Source organism: Lampris incognitus, chromosome 4 (genome assembly GCF_029633865.1).
Source record: "Lampris incognitus isolate fLamInc1 chromosome 4, fLamInc1.hap2, whole genome shotgun sequence".
NCBI classification, from domain to species: domain Eukaryota; kingdom Metazoa; phylum Chordata; class Actinopteri; order Lampriformes; family Lampridae; genus Lampris; species Lampris incognitus.
In genome coordinates, this window is record NC_079214.1 from 41517574 (window position 1) to 41538839 (window position 21266).

The following is a 21266-nucleotide window of genomic DNA, read 5'->3' on the forward strand; positions in this document are numbered from 1 at the left end:
GGTACTAGCAGCATCTAGATTCAAATTATGTGCAGTTCTCATCCCCGAAAGGCAGTGGCCAACTATATTTTAAGCTGCCTTGAGCATTGTAATTAAACAAGGCTACTTGCTATACCAGCGGTGGCTAACCACATGCCATGGAGAGCCATGTGTATGCAGGTTTTCATTCCAACCCGATTTCACTGATACATTCTTCCTCTTTGGTTGAAGGGTTGCTAATCAGTGAAATCACCTGGTGTGGAGTCTGGCTGGAATGAAAACCTGCATACACATGGCTCTCCATGGCACATGGTTAGCCACCCGGGCACTATACTACACTAGAATTCCTTACAATGATATGATTGGGAGTGTCAATCCCTTCAAAAGCTTTTGGGGCACTTCTCCTTGTTAAAGAACATCAATAGGAAGCAGGACACAACATTACAATACTACATTCGTGCAGTCCGTGTCCACACACTGTGGCTCAGTGAATCCCACATTTACCATACGACCTCTGGTATTGGTTTTGTGGAAACAAATTGGATTTGTGGAAAAAAAAAAGTATGTAGCCATGAACGGATGAAAATCTGTGACAGTGATACGATTTTACAGTTAAATAGCACATTAACCAAATGAAGTTATTATTTCAATAAGACAATCGATGCAGAACACCACTCTTACATTGCACCCGTGGTGCTGGCAATGTGGTTAGCTCCCCCTTGTGGAAAACCTTCAGTCTGCTAAACATGAGTGGGTGAGTTACAAGCTAGGTCCACGAGGTGTTATGCATCTAAAAAGGTTTATTTTCTTATTTCATCACAAGATGCCAGGCAGTGTGAGGGAATGAGAACAGCAAACACATGACTGGATATGGCAAAATCAGGACAAAAACACTTCAGGACACAAGACTGTCAACAGAACATGCCCACACTCCTAAGTCAAGAAGAAATTTAACACAAACTAAGAGACTGTTTGATGAGTTGTGCATTTGTGAAGTTACAAAATTGATTTCCTAGAAAAGCCCAAAGAGCGAAATGGCCTTAAAAAATGCTACTTGTGCATTCAGTCAAACAGAAACAACAGTAGCATGTTTCTAAATTCCTACTGTTATTACCAACAGTCTACTTTACATGTACAAATAACATTACCTCTGCAGCTCATAGCCACATTCTGACCAATGCACACCAATAAAACCAAGCTTTAACTATCCCAAACTCAATATTTTAACCAATATAGTTGTGAACTATCAGATATACAGTAAAAATGGGTCTGAGAATATTTGCCTATTATTCTACACCAATTACAAAAATCCCCAAGTTTGGTCCCTTGGGCCAGCAACTCAGCATGCAGACCTGTCTCTTTTTTAAAGGTTTTTTCGTTTTTCCTACCCTGGTAAAGGCTTGTCAGACTGTGTTCACTCAAACCAGTTACTTCTACCGTCTCATCTATGCGAGTTTCACTAGGAATGTACTTTTCTTAATGCAGTTATAGCAGACAAGACCCAAAGCAGCGGAGTGGTTCACCAAGCAGCCTTCAATATAAGGCAGCAAAACATGGAAATGTCCTCTGGCATTATAAGATAAGCCAGTATTGAACACACATGTATACATGTATATATAGTATATGCATACATGCCAAGAAATGCATACACAGTGTATATCATGTGTAGTATTAAAAGTGTATCAACGCAGTGTACTCATGATCCATATGAAGAATCCTCCTCCTCCAACACACACAAACATACTATGTATAACTCTTTGCCTACCCACAACCCATGTCAATTGTGCCATCTTTTCCCCCTTTCATCTACTTATTGCTGACCTTCACTCCCTCCCTCTATTTCTCTCATCACTCTTTCAGTTCTTCAGAACATTCCGGGGATGAGACGATAAGGCACGACATCAGTGTAGCGCCTCCAGTCTTTGCCGTATTTGCTGCTGCAGCGGTGTTCATCACGCACACAGCGGTGGACCAGCAGGATGGTCATGTAGACAATGTAAAAGTATGGCAGCAGGTGGCCAAAGCCGCAGGCTACGCAGTATGCCAGTGAGCCCATCAGGTCGCCGGTATAATTGAAGTGGCGCGCCACACCCCAAAAGCCTGAGGTGAGCAGCTTGCTGCGGTGGACCCCACCGTCTGCGGAGTGATATGAGCACTCAATGAAGGTTGGCTTGTGTCCCCAGATGGTGCAGTTGCCCTCGGTGCATCGAAATAGGTCCTTCTGATGATTGGTGGAGCGAAAGATGTAATAGCCAACCAGGCCCAGGGAAAGAACAGCCAGGGCATGTGGGGTGGAGAGCTGCACTGGGTGGTAAACCAGATACAGACCCTTTGGAGAGAAAAGAGAAAAAAGTTACAATATGATGGTGAAGGATGGGAAGAAGAAGATGATGATAATAGAGACAGTAAGTTACATATTAATAACTCAAATGACTGTGCATTATGTTTGTCCATCGGTACCAATGTGTTCTTTACCTGGAGTGTGTAGAGGTAGGGCAGCCAGACACAGTCTCCCCAACCCAAGTACCATCCAAAGTGATCATGACAGATATCAATGGTCTTTAAATACCATGCCTCATTCCAGAAAAAATCCAACACATAGATGGCCTGAAAAAGTACACAAGTTACAACTTTGTTAAATAATAGTTGTACCATATTTAGCACCAGTATGAGACGTCATCATGTAGTGAGGCTGTGCACATTTTTCCATTTCTGTCATACAGTAATACAAATGAAATGCATTTGCTAAAGGGCACACATTAAGTGGACCTAAACAGAAGACCTTGATGCTAAAAAAAAACAAAACTGCAGCAATAGAAGTACAATAAACAATGCAAGTCATCACAAAACATAATATTGGGACAACAGTGCAAGATGAAAAAAGGTGCACAAAGACTTGAATTCTATTATGTCTGAAGATTCAAGTTGGACATTTAAACTGACTGGTTCATGAGTATGACCTACTGTGTTATATTAACCTACTGTGCAAATAAAATGTTCTTGTTGTAAGATAGATTGAGGGCAACATGCCCTGCTCCTCTGCCCCACTAACTCTATCCCCTTCCTCACCTGCAGCAAGTTGACTAGTATCATGGAGTTGGTGACGTGGCCGTACAACTCCTGCTGTTTGGCCATGTATGACAGGTTGATGAGGGTCCAAGCCACGATGCCAGGCCGGCCGTTGAAGAACAGCTTGAAGTCAAACCACTTCCCGACACGCGGGTTGAACTCAATGCCCATCATGTAGTTGTAGAACAAATTGCCTGTGAACTTGCTGTGCAAAAAAAAAAAAAAGGGGGGGATAAAGGCAGTTTGACAAAGCATTGCTGTGCTATCTTGGTGCATTGCAATGCAACTACTTGTAAGGGATATTAAACAGGCACTATGTTCATGATCTAGCAGACTTAAAGAAGCAAACAGACAGTAAGTTAAACAAACAGGTAGGGAGACATGTTATTATTCAAATATCTTTGAAGGCCTTTATGTAAACGCTAGTCCCGTGGTGGACACTAGGGGCTATGCCTCTCACCCGGCAGGACTGTGAGCTGGGGGCGTGGTTTACGTTCCCGGGCTCGCCGGTGCAGGGTTGTTTCTGCTGCAGTTGGTTTTTGGAGTTGAGGAATAAACATCAAACTCGCCTTGGTCTCCTGTGTTTTTCCTCATTCCTGCCACATTGGTCATCCCGACGTGATATGTTTGGAGCAGAAGAGGAGTGTGAATCCACTTCGGCCACGCCGCCCCAACTCTCACAGCCGGCCGTTCTCGCCGCGGCTGTGAAACTCCCAGAGTTCTGGCAGAGCGACCCGGCCTCGTGGTTCCAGCATGTCCAGGCGCTGTTCCACCTGCGTGGAATCTCCGCGGACGACTCCAGATACTATTTGGTCGTCGCTGCGCTGGACCAGCAGTCCACACGCCGGGCCATGCAGCTGTTGCGCGCCCCTCCGCAACACGATAAATACGTAGCCCTCAAACATCTTCTGCTCTGGAGGTACAGCCTATCTACCGCAGAGAGGGCAGATAGAATCCTTTCCCTATCCGGTTTGGGCGACGGGACGGCTGTGGATCTCATGGACAATATGCTGTCACTGCTAGGCTCAGACGAAGGTGGGTTCCTTTTCCCGCACGTTTTCCTGCGCCAGCTCCCGTCTCCTGTGCGCGCGGCTTTGGCTAACTCCCCGTGTCTGGCCGCTGGTGACTGCCGAGGTTTGGCTAAGGAGGCCGATCGGGTCCTGCTGGCTACCAGACGGTTCTCTGTGCAGTGTGGCATCGGAGCCTCTGCAGCCGACGTCGGAGGACGCGGACCCGGCAGTGGTGGCTGAAGTGACTGCCCGGAGACGGCGCGGGAGAGGCCTCTGTTTCTTCCACCAGCGGTTCGGCGGCAAGGCGAGGCGCTGCGTCCCTCCCTGCACGTTTGAGGCGGCGGGAAACTCCAGGGCCAGTAGTAGCTGTGGGCGCTGGCGGACGTAGTGAGCTGCTCTTCATTAAGGACACGATGTCAGGAAGACGGTTTCTGGTGGACTCAGGCTCGCAAAAGAGCCTACTCCCTCCTGCTAAGACAGACAGGTCGACCGCAGGCGGCGGCCCACAGTTAAGTGCAGCTAACGGTTCGTCCATTGCAACGTTTGGCACAAGGTTGGTGACTGTTTGCTTCCACGGGCGCCATTTTGAGTGGGACTTTGTAGTAGCCGCCATTACTGTTCCTATTATCGGCGCGGATTTTCTGTTTGCTAATGGTCTGCTGGTTGATGTTGCAAACCGCCGTTTAATTGATGCTGTGTCTTTCGCCACTGTTCCTTGCGAGACAGGGGGAGCCGGGCCGTTAACACACGTTAACTTTTTAGCATTAGGGGATGTTTTTCAGCGTTTGCTGGCGGATTTTCCATCGGTGACTACGCCTGCCTTTTCCACCACGGTTACTAAACACGGGGTAGAACATTTCATTCCCACTGTGGGACCGCCAGTTTTTGCGCGCGCGCGGCGCCTCGACGCGGTAAAATTGGCTATAGCTCAGGAGGAGTTCGCCATCATGGAGCGTCTGGGTATAGTGAGGCGTTCCAACAGCCCGTGGGCCTCGCCGCTTCACATGGTGCCCAAGGCGGATGGTGGGGTCGTGGCGGCCTTGCGGCGATTTTCGCCGCCTGAACAACGTCACCGCCAATGACCGCTATCCCATCCCACATATACAGGACTTTTCCATACGCCTGGCAGGTACCACTATTTTCTCTAAGGTGGACCTGGTGCGCGGCTATCATCAGGTTCCCGTGCGCGCAGAGGACGTGCCCAAGACCGCAGTGATCACCCCGTTTGGGCTTTTTGAGTTCATGCGCATGCCTTTTGGCTTGAAGGGGGCAGCGCAAACCTTTCAGAGGCTGATGGACTCGGTGTTGCGTGACCTTGCTTTCGTGTTCGTTTATCTCGACGACATATTAGTGGCCAGTCCGTCAGCTGAAGAGCACCTGGTGCACCTGAAACAGGTTTTCCGTCGTCTGGACGAACACGGCCTGATAGTCAACCCGGCCAAGTGTCATTTTGGATTGCCGGTGATTGTCTTCTTGGGTTACCGCATTTCGCCGCAAGGCGCGGTCCCGTTGCCTTCTAAGGTGCAAGCGGTGGCGGAATTTCCCCGCCCAGTCTCTGTTAAGGCATTGCAGGAATTCTTGGGAATGGTGGATTTCTATAACCGTTTCCTCCCTCGCGCTGCCCACCTCCTTCAGCCACTTCACGAAGCCCTGCGGCTTAAGAAGGCTAACGACCCTGTCGACTGGACTTCCGAACAGGTCCAGGCCTTTGACGGAGCTAAGTGCGTCCTGGCTAACGCTGCCCTCCTCGCCCATCCCACACCCATGGCGTCCATAGCTTTAACAACCGATGCGTCTGACATAGCCGTGGGGGCTGTGGTTGAACAGCGTGTGGCGAATGCGTGGCAGCCACTCGCATTTTTTAGCCGCAAACTGCGGGATAGCGAGCGCAAGTACAGCGTTTTTGACCGCGAGTTGCTGGCACTGCACCTTGCAACCCGGCATTTCCGCTTCCTGCTGGAGGGTCGCCCATTCACGGCTTATGTGGATCATAAGCCGCTGACTTTTGCCATGTCCAAGGTGACTGAGCCGTGGTCTGCTCGTCAACAGCGTTACCTAGCGGCGATCTCCGAGTTCACAACGGACATTCAGCATGTGGCCGGGAAGTCCAACCCTGTTGCTGATTGTCTGTCGCGTGTGCTTGTGTGTCCTGTGCACCTCGGTGTGGATTTCTCCGCTATGGCTGCCGACCAGCCCAGCGACCCGGACGTCCTTGCCCTTAGGTCAACGCGTACCGGTCTCAAGCTAGAGGACGCTGTGATGCAGGAAGGCAGTCCTGCCCTCCTCTGCGATGTCTGCACCGGCCGTCCCCGCCCCGTTGTTCCAGTGGCCTGGCGCCGTCGAGTTTTCGATTCACTCCCTCTCGCACCCTGGAGTTCGGGCATCGGTGAAGTTGGTCGGTTCCAAGTTCGTCTGGCCTGGCTTCCGCAAGGACGTCAAGGGGTGGGCAGCTGCATGTGTAGCGTGCCAGCGCGCTAAGGTCCACCAGCACACTAAATCGCCCCTCGAACCGTTTCCGATCCCGGCCAGACGTTTCGACCACGTGCATGTGGACCTGGTGGGCCCTCTACCTTCTTCACAGGGTTTTACGCACCTGCTCACAATGGTAGATCGGACCACCAGGTGGCCAGAGGATGTCCCTCTATCCTCCACAACATCCTCGGATGTTGCACGCGCTTTTCTTTCCTCCTGGGTCGCCCGTTTCGGCACTCCGTCAGATATCACCTCAGATAGGGGCCCCCAGTTCTTGTCAGAGCTCTGGTCAGCACTTGCGCGATCCTTGGGTGTGCAGGTACACCGCACTAACGCGTATCACCCTCAGGCTAACGGGTTGTGTGAACGTTTTCACCGGTCGCTCAAGGCAGCGCCGCGCGCTGCGCTCTCGGATGGTAACTGGGTGGATCGTTTACCTTGGGTTATGCTCGGGTTGCGTTCGGCTCCTAAGGAGGACCTCGACGCGTCACCCGCTGAGCTGGTGCTCGGTCAGCCGCTCCGCGTCCCTGGGGAATTTTTGCCTGGGAGTTCTGCTACTCGACCCCGTCCGGCCGTTTATCCTTTTTTGTCCGACAGCACTCGGGTTCCAGGCCCCGTTCACCACTGTTTTCCGCGGTCGTTCGTGCCTGCGGAGCTCATGTCAGCTCGTTTTGTTTTTGTATGTCATGATGCTCACCGCTCGCCCCTCCAACCCCCATACGATGGCCCGTTTCGGGTTCTTGAGACGGGTCCTAAGGGTTTTGTGCTAGATATGGGTGGGCGTAGGGAGCGTGTCACGCTTGATAGGCCTAAACCGGCGCAGAGGGTGGCAGGCGAAGTTGTGTTTCCGGCCCAGGTTCCCCGTCGGGGTCGTCCTCCTTCCAGGACCCCGGCAGTGTCTTCACGGATTCAGCGTTCTGCTTCTCAGCCGGCTTTGGACTGTGTTTCACCTACTGTTTCGGCTGAGGGACGGCGCAGCCGTTATGGCAGGCTGCTTGAGCCTCCAGTGAGACACTAATTTTCTTTCCAGGAGTCCCTTCTGGGTGTTTGGGGGGGGGGGCTGTGTGGCGGACACTAGGGGCTATGCCTCTCACCCAGCAGGACTGGGGGCGTGGTTTACGTTCCCAGGCTCGCCGGTGCAGGGTTGTTCCTGCTGCAGTTGGTTTTTGGAGTTGAGGAATAAACATCAAACTCGCCTTGGTCTCCTGTGTTTTTCCTCATTCCGGTCACAGTCCTACCATTTTATGAGAATGTGAATAACATTTCAAACGCAGAGTAGACAACCGAGTGAGCGTTTGCATCTGTATGCACTGGAGTGTATTTGTGTACGCTCTATTGTCTGTATTTATTCATCCATCCATCCATTGTCTTAACTGCTTATCCTGCTCTCAGGGTCGCGGGGATGCTGGAGCCTGTTCCAGCAGTCATTGGGTGGCAGGCGGGGAGACACCCTGGACAGGCCGCCAGGCCATTACAGGGCCCTCCCACACACGCACACGCGCGCACACACACACACACATTAATTCATAGGGACAATTTAGTACGGCCAATTCACCTGACTTACATTTCTGTACATGGACTGTGGGAGGAAACTGGAGCCCCGGGGGAAACCCACGCAGACACGGGGAGAGCATGCAAACTCCACACAGAGGACGACCCGGGATGAGCCACCAAGGTTAGACTACCCTGGGGCTCAAACCCAGGACCTTCTTGCTGTCAGGTGACCGCGCTAAGCACTGTGCCACTCTCTGTATTTACTACTTGTAGAATATAGAATATTTAAGCATGTTTGAGTGGGCATGCAACAATTTATGTGTTGTTGTGTGTGTATTTATTTAATAATAATAATAATAATAGTAATAATGTTTCAGTGTTTACCAGTCTTCAGCATTAGTAGGGAAGAGATAGGCCTTTATGAAGGCAAAGGTGGAGACAGCGTAGCCAAGTATATTGGCACACCACATCAGGGGGATCCAGTTGTCAAAGATGATGGTAGGGGAGAACCAGTGGAAATAGTGGGTATTGGCCAACCACAGGACATGAGTGATCACCCAGCACTGCAGCCCGTTGATCTCATATTTGTTGATCAGGCCTAATAACAAAAATAGAAATAAATGTATCTGTATAGCGTATGTGTTTTGAAAAATGCTTGGCATAAAATAAAATTATGGCAAAATAAATGTAAAAAAAAGAAGCAAAACCAATAAACAGATAAAAAAACTGTACATCAAATTGTAGGTTAAATAAGTATACAGTTAACTGTATTTCTTTCATAAGTAACATTAATTTGTTCTTAAAGCTACAGTATGTAAGATGTTTTTGTTTGAATTTCACTCCAGAACATATCTTAACGTGGACACACTGATAGTCTACTGTGGCCGAGTTTCAATGACCAGTACAGCAGCAGCGCAGAGATGTTCAATTCTAACGTTTCACAGCAAGCCTCGCCCTTCTAACCAATCAGAGAAGCTCGGATGGAAGGGGCATATCTCTTGGCTGTCAATCAAGTTTGTATGCACAATTGTTCACCTACAACATATGGGCTATAAGAAGGAAAATTGCTTCACAGCAACAATGAGCCAAATGAAATTATTTTATGCACAAATTTGTTCTTAGACACTTGGGGAGTTTTTAGCCCTCAAGCTTGTCACACCAAAGATGTAGAGCATGTTTAAGCCCTGAATTGAAACAGTAAGTCTGCTAAAGCATTAAGAGTTGAATCATCCACTCACAATAGTGGGATATGCATCTAAACATAATTGAACATTATAAAGTTTAAATGATGTTTACAGCTAGACATATGTTGAGGTGAGTATAACAATTTATAAAGCATTATAAAAGAGGAAAATAATTTCTAGAAGAATGAAGCCAGCCTGTGAAGCTGCTAGTTATATAGAGTGTCTGCAAAAGCTACAAGAGTTGAAGCAACCACAGAACAGTGTTTCTACATTTTAAAGTTAGAATGAAGTTTCAGGACGAAGGCATGTGGAAACTGGGGGCTAGAGGACTGCACTGGGATTGGGATCCCAATGCAAGAAAGATGGAGTCAACAAATGAAGTTGAAAAGAAACTCAAAGTCGGTCATTGCGATACAAAAACAAAGCAAGGAAAGTCGGATATTTGGAAAAAAAATCTCAGTTGTGACAGACAAAGATGGAAAAGAACTGGACTTTGTTAGCTGTGACAAATGTGCAAAAGTATTGATGTAAAACAGGCACAAGTCTGGCACCTCTGGGTTGAGGTGACATACCTGCCCCGTTCTCCCCGGTGCATTAAAAGACACAGGGAAACGTAAAACAAGCGGGAGTAGGAAAACAGTCCCGCGCAGGGCTCTACTGGGAACTTTACAAATGTAAATTTTATATATATATATATATATATATATAGATATGGATTATTTTGCTCCTTATTTGTTGAGCATTTTCCCTACCATTGAGTGTTTCTTTTAACAAAGTTAATATATATATATATATATATATATATATATATATATGTAGCATGGGTAGGACAATTTATAAAGCATTATAGCATGTAAACAGTGTAAAATTAGTGTGAAATGTTGAAAGACTCACTGTAGCAATCAATTTTAAGCTCACCGCCAACGGACCAAATAATCAGTTGGACCAAATGTTGATAGAAGAAATGTTAAAAGAAGAAAGTCACGACAACTTGTTAACAGACAGAATGGCTGATAAAGATATAACAGTCATAGCAGCCACTCTGACCAGTGAGATACACAGCTGAACATTATCAAGTTTAAATGAATTTTACAGCTGAAAGTATGCTTAAGTAAATGAGTAAAACAAGTTATGAAGCATTATAAGAGTATGAAGGAGTAAAATGGTGTGAAATGTTGAAAGGAGAAACCCAGTGCAAGCCTGTGAAGATGCTAGAGTTTTACAGAATGACTGCTGAAGCTGTAGGATTTGAGGCAGTCGATCACAGCAATGATCAGTTGAAATTTTCAGCTGTCAGGGTGAAAGAAATTGTGCTTCAAATGAAGAATCATGTGTAGTTAGGTGCCAAAAAAGTGTGTAGGATTAAAGAACAAAAATAATATGAAGAACATGAGCATGCTAGCTTTCACCAAGCCCATGTTATATTACATATTCAATGTGAAAATAAAATAAGTCAAAAACTTTCAAAACAAGCATGAAACTGCCCAGATCCAGCTGATATGAGTTGTGAGCACATCCTACTAAACATCCTTCTCGGGTCGTCCATGATTGAGTGAGTGACCGGGATGACAAGCGCTCCACCATCATCCCGGTCCCCAAGTAACCCCATATCACAGGATTAAGTGATTACAGGCCCGTTGCCCTAATATATGTGGCCATGAAATACTTCGAGAGACTGGTGTTGGCCCACCTGAAGGAAATCACAGGTCCCCTGCTCGACCCCCTCCAGTTTGTCTACCAAGCAAACAGGTCAGTGGAGGATCCAGTCAGCATAGCATTGCACTACATCTTCCAACCCCTCGACTCCCCAGGGACACATGCAAGGGTCCTGTTTGTGGACTTCAGCTGTGTTCAACACCATCATCCCAGATATCCTCCACTCCAAACTCATCCAGCTCACTGTACCAGCCCCCATCTGCCAGTGGATTAAAATCTTCCTGACAGAGAGGAGGCAGCTGGTGAGGCTGGGGAAAATCACATCCAGCACCCAGACAATCAGCACTGGTGACGCCCAGGGATGTGTGTTCCCCCTCTACACAAATGACTGCCCCTCAGGAGACCCGTCTGTTAAACTCCTGAAGTTTGCGGACGACACAACCATCACTGGCCTTATCTGGGATGGTGACGAGTCTGCATATAAATGGGAGGTTGATAAGCTGGCCCTCTGGTGTGGTCATAACAACCTGGAGCTGAACATGCTCAAAACTGTGGAGATGACAGTGGACTTCAGAGTGACCCCCCCCCCCAACACCGTACTCAACAATAAGGTGTCTGCAGTGAAAACCTACAGATTTCCAAGTTTCACAATCTCCAAGGACCTAAGGTGGGCATCCAACATAGACACAATCATCAAAATCACCAGCAGAGGATATACTTTCTCCACCAGCTCAGGAAGTTCAACTTGCCTCAGGAACTGCTGATTCAGTTGTTCACTGCAATAATCCAGTCTGTCCTCTGCATAAACATCACTGTCTGGTTTGGATTGGCCACCAAACAGGACAGGGACTGATTACAACGGGCAGTCAGGACTGCAGAGAAAACCATTGGTGCCAACCTGCCCTCCATTGAGGACTTATACATCTCCAGAGTCAGTAAACGGGAGGGCAACATCACTGCAGACCCATCGCACCCTGGTCACGACCTGTTCCCACTCCTCCCGTCTGGTAGGTGCTACAGAGCACTGTACCCCAAAACAACCATATATAAAAAGTTTCTTTACACGGGCTGTCATTCAAATAAACTATTAATATTGTCAAATAAATGCATCTGTTTTGTATATACTGTACTGTACATTGTACGTATACTGGTACACTCTGTTATATCCATCTACCTCAGGCATGTGTGTAAATAACCTGCTAACATTTATTTCAGCATCCCTGACATATTCTCTGCACCACTGCACTTTATTACCTCTTATTTCGCCTGTATATAGTCAGTCCTTGTTTTTTATCTGAAGATTGTTATGTTGTAGTGTTGTTACTCTATGTTAAGCACACTGAGAGAGCCAAAAAAACCGGAGTCAAATTCCATGTATGTGCAAATCCACATGGCCAATAAACTTGATTCTGATCACAATTTGTGATACATAGCCCACGGCAGTAGTTGCATGGCACTGTAGGAAAAAAATGGCTTAAAGAGCTAATTTTGCATATCAGATGATTTCTATAATTAAGTGGTGAGCAGTTAGAGATAGTTTCACAAAAGAATGCAGAAATATATTGCGATATACACTGATGAGCCAAAACATTATGACCAGTCACAGGTGAACTGAATTACATTAATCGTCTCCAAAGAAGGGCACATGTCAAGGTCTGGGTAGATTAAATGGTAAGTGAACAATCAGTTCTCACAGTCAACTTGTTGGATACAGGAGTAAAGACCTGAGTGACTTTGACAAGGGTCACATTGTTATAGCTAGATGACTGGGTCAGAGCATCTTTGAAATGGCGAGGCTTGTGGGGTGCTCCTAGTCAGCAGTGGCGAGTACCTACCGACAGTGGTCCGAAGAGGGACAAACCAAAAAACAGCAACACGGTGTTGGGTGCTCAAGGCTCATCGATGTGTGAGGGCAACGGAGGCTAGCCCATCTGATACGAACCGACAGAAGGTGTACTGTGGCACAAGTCAGAGAAAATTTTAATGATGGTTACAAGAGGAATGTGTCACAACACACAGTGCATTGCACCCTGCTGCATATTGGGATGCATATCTGCATACCAGTCAGAGTGCCCATGATTTCCCCTTTCCTCTGTCGAAAGCACCTACAATGGGCACACAAGCATCAGAACTGGACCTTGGAGAAGTGGAAGATGGTTGCCTGGTCTGTTGAGTCCCTTTTTCTTTTAGATCACATGGATGGCCGTGTACATGTGCGCTGTCTACCTGGGGAAGTGATGGCACAAGGATGTACTGTAGGAAGACGATAAGCCGGTGGAGGCAGTGTGATGCTCTGGGCAATGTTCTGCTGGGAAACCCTGGGTCCAGCCATTCATGTGGAGGTCAATTTGATGTGTGCCACCTACCTAAACATTGTTGCAGACCAGGTACACCCCTTCATGGCAATGGTATTCCCTGATGGACGTGGCCTCTTTCAGTTGGATAATGCACCCTACCACACTGCACACATGGTTTGAGGAACATGATGAAGTGTTCAAAGTGTTACCTTGGCCTCCAAATTTTCCAGATCTCAATCTGATTGAGCATCTTTGGGATGTGCTGGACCGACAAGTCTGTTCCACAGCTGCTCCACCTTGCAACTTACTACAGGACTTGAAGGATCTGCTGCTAATGTTTTGGTGCCAGATACCACAGGACACCTTCAGGGGTCTTATAGAGGCCATACCTTGGCAGGTCGGCATTGTTTTGGCGGCACACGGAGGGTTGACATCATATTAGGCACATGGTCATAATGTTTTGGCTCAGTGTAGTCACAGTGAAATGCAGAGGGAAATCAACCAAGATTATTCCTTTAGAGTTGGAACAGAGGACATCTATGCTTTGTAGAAGAATAAAGATGTCTGATATCTCCCAGTATGGCTCCACCTTATTTCTGCCAAATATCTAAATGTTGATAATTAATGCAAAGCAAATATTTAGTCGATTCAATCTAGGTTCATTTTTGTAAGTTATAAAGAAAACCCTATAAAACAAAATAAATCACTTTAGACACACCATCTACTGTGATGCATTATGTTGTACAATGCTTTTTCACCCTTTCAAAATACCATCGCATTAATAAAGTGTGATACTGGACCCTCTCCAAAAGAAAAGGCTGTAATTAAGAAAATTAAATAGACAGATGAAGGTTAGTGTGTATTACCAGCAGGAGTACGTGCTCCATCCTGAACACCACCCGCATAGCCAGGAATGAATTTATGGATGATATCAGGAATATACATGTACAGGAAGACCTAAAGGACAAACAAAAGTACTTCAACATGCTGCAGCAGCCTGTCAAGAAAGATAATTGTGGATTTTACAAATTGGCTACAGCTGTTTCACTGCTGAAAAAAGGAAACTATCATGGTTTTCAACATTATCTCTCTACATTTTCCACACAGTATGTTGTCTGAATAGCACTTCATTGGCCGCTCTAATATTGCGCAGTGTCTTCCAGTGACATCACTGACAAACCATGAGTCATTGTCTTTATGTGGCATTCAATGGCATTCACTACATCATCTGTATGTACGCAATGTTATTTACATTTTCTTATTCACCTATAAAGCAAAAGCACACCAGGGAATAAGGGTTATATTTTTCACATTCAGACTTTTTGGCAGCAATTCAGAGACTCAAAGAAGATTGATCATGGCTGCTAATGGTATGTCATCCCTACAACATGATTGTTTCCCTTTATGGATTCAGTATGATAGTAATATAAATGATGAGTGACATTACTGCAATGAGTCAGTTCTTAAGAGCCCTCATGGTGTTCTCTCCTCTTTCCTCAGTATCATTCTATCACTCTCCTATTTCCCCCTTTTCCCTGTTTTTTCTTCTCTCTCTTACCTGGAAGGCCACCCAGATGGCATATATTTTGGCAGCAGTCCAAGTGAAAGATGGTGTCAGGGCCCAGATGGCCAACAGAGTGGTCTCACCCTGGAGCAGCTTGATGAGAGGCTTGCTGACAGAGCACTGGTACTGGTCACAGGCCATCACAAAGTAGAACACGATGAATGGAGCGCAGCAAAGCAGCCCGATGACACTTATCAGAGAAAACCAGTCTACCTCCCTGAAAGTGAATGGGAAACATTACATTTAGAGCTGCTGAATAGAATAGATAAATCTTTGTTTGTTGGGTTTTTTTTTTTCACTGCTACAAAAGAAAAAGGCTGTGGTAAAGTGGTAAATGGACTGCATTTTTTCCTTTTTTTATATAACGCTTTTCTGTCAGCAACAGCCACTCAAAGTGCTTTGCAATCAATTAATACCTCCCATTCATTCGAACACAGACACATTCATACACCGATGGTGGTGTCAACCATGCAAGGTAACAACCAGCTCACCTGGAACAGTTGGGGGTTAGGTGTCTTGCTCAGGGACACCTCGACATTTTTGCCAGGAGGAGCCAAGGTCCGAACTGGCAACCCTCTAGTTACAAGATGACCTGCGCTACCTCTGAGCTACTGCCACCCAGAGGGGGTCATTTCTCAGGTCAGTTTTTCTCAACTCCAGTCATTAGTGCCGCAAGTGCTGCTGGTTTCTAGTCTGCTAGGTATTTAACCTGTATAAGGGATTTTTTCCATGACCAAACTTCTAGCTGGTAGAATAGATCCAGACCCATGGCACACCTGATACAAGCTGTGAGCGCATCCTACTAAGTGTCCCTCTCAGGTTGTCCATGAGTGAGTGAGTGATCACAATTTGCGATGCATAACCCACGGCGGCAGTTGCGCGGAGGACCACAATTGAATACTGTTTTAGGTCTTATATAACATACCTTTGTTTGTAGTGGCAATGAAGTTGACCTTACCGAGACCATTTTGTAAGTAGAGGGCAACAATTTTTCTCAAAAACACACTCATAACCTCCTTGGAAAAAGACTGAACTAGTTTCACAAGATCCTGCTATTTGCCATCCTTCTCTAGCATCCAGTCTCTCTCCTGACAAACCTGTCTTTAAAAAAAAAACCCCAAAAAAACAAAAACAAATAATAGTTGTATTCTTACTTTATTTAATGGGATGATCTGGTGTTCGTAAGTCCCATAAACAAAAACAACTTTATAGTTCTGGTTATACAATGTGCCATTCATGCCCCAGATTCTTCTTTCTCACCTGGTTGAGGTGTAGTTCAAAAGCGTTGACAAACACGGCTATTATGATTTGACGAGCAAAATGTTATACCCCTCATGCTCAGTTCAGGTTTGAAGCTATTATTATTTTGGTTTTGGATCAGTAGGGTATCAAACGATTCAAACACAAGTCACGGTTTTGTGATGAACCTGAGAAAGGTGCACACAGCTCAAGGCAATCAATAACATAACATGAACTTACCATGCTCTGCCCCACTGAGCTGGCTCCTCCCCGTCTTCAGACAATTTACCATTGGTACCAGACTTGGTACGCCTCCTTGTCGCCTCCATGGCCACTGCACCATTCATCTCTAGTGAAGCAATATCGCGTGAGGTAGAAGGAGATAAGTAATATTTACTTAAATTGAATATATTAACTTAGCTTCATATGAGGAGATAAATGGTATGTTTTGTCTTAGTATTCAGTATTTAAAGCACAATGGTATTTTTCAGGCACTGCATACACATCCATGTAGATAGAGTATTGGCATACACCATAACAAGTTAAATAAAAAGTATATATTAGGAGAAAAATAGACACCCGTCTTGCTACATCAGAGCTAGCTGATCCAACTTAGCCTCAAAGCCTGAGAGTTTGATATCTAAATAACAGTTTAATTGATGAGCAAAAACAGCTGGTTTAGCCCCATGAGCCCAACTTCGATAAACATGGTATGAGGTAATGTGGGAAATCAAAGTGCAATAGATGTCCTTGGAGATGTGAGATAACAAGTGCAGCCTTGTAGGCCAACTATTGGAGGCCAACTGGATGAAAATGTACTGATGTAACAGACTTTGGCATGTAGATGACTGTCCTGGGATACATTGATCTGATGCCAACTAGTTTAAAGTGAAACCTTACTTTTCACCTGATTGGCTCTGGTTGATCAAGTTGCTGAAGTAGTTTGACACTGGGGCATTATGACAGTCTCGTGTAAGCACTGGGTACTGAATGAACCACTAACAGATGACAAAGAATATTAATTTAATGGAAATAAGAATACTGCACTCCCAGTAACTGCTCTCGCTCTCTCCCTATCTCTCTCTCTCTCACACACACACACACACACACACACACACACACACACACACACACACACACACACACACACACACACACACACACAAAGACGAAAGGAAAGTTGGGGCCAGATGAAACTACTACATGTGACCTATACGTACACTGAAAAGCCTGTCTGGTCTTTCAAACACACCGAATTGTTTATCTCTTATAAGCTTCCCCCTTTACAGACTGCTGAATATATCTAAAGGGGGGGAGGGGAGGCCACCATTGCATAGGAAAACTCACTCTTTATTACACGTCTCCAAGCACTATTGTTTTCTCTTACATTACGTGCATTATACTACTGTGTGCTACTACTTATACATACAACGATGTTGTTGACTCACTAACGTTAGCGATGTGTCACTGTCAGCGATGTACAGTGCCCTCCATGCCCAAATAGTTCACATTAAGGGTGTTATGTGACGTCAAACAGAGGGAAAATGTTGATAGGTTGTGATGACCCGGTAATCCGTGCGTCGATCACGGCCTTGGTTATCGGTAACAATAATTTACTCACCGCTGGAAAACAGCAGTAGTCGGCGGTGCCTTCCTTGATATCGTCTGTCCCCTTTTCCCAGGTGTTAGCCGTCATATAACGCAGGACAATTCACCGCCCATAACACGCTACGTAAAAACTCTAAACCAATAGCATGTCGGCAAGGCGGGTTTGAGAGTCGGATGTGGCCTCTGGTTGGCTAACACGGACTGGAGCCACCGGCGCCCGATGAGCTCATGAATGAATGTTTATCAAACCACGGTCAATCATTTGGATGAACGAAACAGCCATTATTAATATAAAGTACCCTTGTAAATATTTTCTTGTTGTTTTTTGATCTGGACTATTGTCCTTCTCATAGTCACAGCAGCAGACGTGGTTTCTCAGCTGCAGTTGTTTTGCAGGGATAATAATGCTGCAGAGATAGTTGATCGAGTGCACCTCATACAGGCGTTGCGAAATATTTGGCAGCAACACTTGGCCTGTTGTAGGCAAAATGGTTAGAAATATACATAAGAGAGAGAGAGGGAATATTTTGTTGTTGTTTGTTTAATGATGAAATCTGAACAAACAATCTACCAAGTTTTGCGAGAAAAATAAAAGAAAGTATCCCCTGCCAAATCTGTGCGATAGTGTCAATTTGTAGCGCTGAAAGCAACCACCTGGGCGCTCTTTGTGGCCTCTCACATAGAAAGGATTGAAGCTTTTAGGGCCAACGTTGAAAGTGTGAACAGTCAAATAGGCGATGTGAACATTGCAGAGGAGCCAGGGTTGATGGCGCAGGGCACACCTTCAGTTCATGGTTTAAGCCACATGGTGTCAGTACGGTTCTTTTCATAGTAGGCCCATTGCACTCAACCATGAGACAAGAAATGTAAGACGATACAATACAATAAGAAAAGAACTGTCATCATCGTTTATTCCGTGGTAGCAGCAGTCCACAAGTACACCTTCAGCTAAACTCTGGACATCTGCACTGTTCCTGTTCCCTTTAAAAACTCCACAATGACATCAGTCCCCATAATCCCCCAAAAGCCAAGGATCAAAGGCCTAAATGACCACAGACCAATTGCCGTGACTTCTGTAGTAATTAAAATCTTTGAGAAAGAAGTGCTGTCCACCCCCCCCTCCCAAAAAAAAAAAAAAACCTCTGCTGCATCCCCAGCAATTCACAGGCAGGCGGAGGAGGCGTTCTTCTCAGCTCGAAGACCCAGGTCAGAATTTTGTTTACATGTTTCAGGTCAGCATTTGACTCCATGCTGACATAGCTCTTGAATGCCAAGCTTTTAAACCTGATTGTACCAGACCTGTTTTTTGTTCTTTACATTGAAAAAAAGACAGAAGACAACATGTGAGGCTAAAAACGGATCAAAAACGTCGACCCTCAGTACGGATGCTTCACAAGGGCACATGTATTATCTTCCTCACTATATTCTCTACACTCTCTGCCACACTTCCAATGACCACTTTATTTGGCTGCTTTGCTGATCGACAACTGTTGATTGGACTTAGACAGGATGGAAGTCAGTCAGCTTACAGACACAGGATAAAGTACATTGTGGTATAGTTTCCACTGTGGAGCTATACATGTGTCTGAGAACCACAGTCTCCCAGGACCATAAACAGGATGAGAAAACTAACACTTTAATTCCAAAGAAAAAAAAAGCCTGACACAATTTGTGAATTCTTAATCACTGCCTCCATTACTATCTGGTTTGTGTCAGGTAATCCATAGAACAGAGAGACTTCAATGCATCTTCAGGGCAGCAGAGAAGACATTTGGATGCAAGCTATCTGCCCTCAAAGACCTCAATGGCTTTAGTACCAGGAAGTACATGAGCAGGATCATTGCTGACCCTTCTCACACAGGCAATGACATATTCTAAGAATTTCCTTCAGGGAAAGCATAGACAGCCAAAACAAAAACAACCACGGTTTTAAACTGTTTCTTTCTCTTTGCAGCGGCCCTAATTGCTGTAACAAGCAATACACACAAACTCACACACAGGCACAGATGGGCATACTCCCTCTCTCCCTTACAGCTCCTCTGCACTAGCATGGACACTAATGGACAATATTGTCGTTATCGCTCATCCGCTGCACTTCTCTTTCAGCATCTATCTTCACTTTGTCCTTAGTCAGTTATAGACGATTATCTTAGATACAGATGTGGTCTAATCTTCTTCTTCTCCTTTCGGCTTGTTCCCTGTTTCCCAGGGGTGGAATCGACAGTTTCCATCGGTACCCTGTGAGGGCACAACACCGATGGCGGTTTTGTCAATCCGCATAATGATCTGGCAAAATTTTACGTCGGATGCCCTTCCTGACACAACCACTAACCCTATGGACGGGGGCACAGGTAAAGCGCTGGATGCCATCCCAGTATTCATGGACCTCCGCTTAGAGATGTGGTCTAATGTAAACTGTATTTTGTATATGTTATACTACAGCGCATGCTATAGCGACAGGCATGGGCGCAAGTCCATGAATACTGGGATGGCATCCAGCGCTTTACCTGTGCCCCCGTCCATAGGGTTAGTGGTTGTGTCAGGAAGGGCATCCGACGTAAAATTTTGCCAAATCTATATGCAGATTGACAAGACCATACCAGATCGAACAACGGTCATTGGCACTGTGCCCTCACAGGGTCCTGGTGGAAACTGTAAAATCTGCTGTGGCGACCCCTGAAAAACAGGGAAAAAGCTGAAAGAAGGATACTACAGTGCATGCTGCATAATTTAAGACTACCCACTAAGGTCCATACACAGTACTGTTTATATTCATGCCAAGTATAGCCCATTATAACAAATTACAAATTTGCCTCAGGGGGCTTTACAGCAATACAACATGACAGCACGGTGGCCCAGGGTTTAGTGGTGTCGCTTCACAGCAAGAAGGTCCTGGGTTCAAACCTCGACATTGTCCAACCTTGGGGGTCGTCCCAGGTGTCCTCTGTGTGGAGTTTGCATGTTCTCTCCATGTCTGCAGTGGGTTTCCTCCGAGTGCTCCAGTTTCCCCCATCATCAAAAAGACATGCATATTAGGGTTAATACTCCTGTCTGTGCCCCTGGCTGAGGCATGGCAAGACGAACTGGAGTCGGTCCCCGGGCACTGCACAGCGGCTGCCCACTGCTCCTAGCTACACAGCTAGCATGGGTTAAATGCAGAGTGAGAATTTCCCCTCACGAGGATTAATAAAGTAGTAAAAAAAAACAAAAAAAAAACACCCTGTCCTTGCATCGGCTAGGAAACAACTCCCTTAAAAAAAAAAAACTTTTAACAGGGGTTATTATGTTCCCTTATAAGTGCAATACTGTTCTTAACAGTGCAAAGCTTAATCCATATTTATAATGTACTGAATGCTGCATTTATTTAAAGTCATCAACTAAGGCCAATATGCTATTTTGTCTATACTTGTGAAATGCTCACTTCCCAGAGCAATACATTTGTTAAGACTGCAATACTCTGTGTTATTATTTGTAAACCGAGACTCATTAGTCATATATTTTTTGTGTGTGCAACTAATCTAATATGTAAATATCCCAGCAGTAGTTATCTATTTATTTTTAATTTGGCATTCAAGTTCGTTGATTAAAATTTGCATTTACTTTTACATACTAGGAATTTGTCTCAGTGGGACACATGACACAAAGACACAGGACTTGAACATAATGTTTTGCAGAAGAAGAAAACAAACATTAA

General features: G+C 45.6%; 1 protein-coding gene across 1 annotated transcript; it reads right to left on the reverse strand.

The window, feature by feature from the left end:
- Nucleotides 1–768: 768 nt before the first annotated feature.
- dhcr7 (7-dehydrocholesterol reductase) lies at nucleotides 769–17624 on the reverse strand. The gene is made up of 8 exons (XM_056278872.1): nucleotides 17586–17624; nucleotides 16205–16313; nucleotides 14720–14942; nucleotides 14028–14118; nucleotides 8409–8622; nucleotides 3049–3253; nucleotides 2455–2586; nucleotides 769–2308 (listed from the first exon to the last, which is right to left on the reverse strand). The coding sequence occupies exons 2-8, from the start codon at nucleotides 16309–16311 to the stop codon at nucleotides 1844–1846; spliced, it is 1437 nt and encodes a 478-aa protein (XP_056134847.1). The 5' UTR covers nucleotides 16312–16313; nucleotides 17586–17624; the 3' UTR covers nucleotides 769–1843.
- Between the last annotated feature and the right edge of the window lie 3642 nt (nucleotides 17625–21266).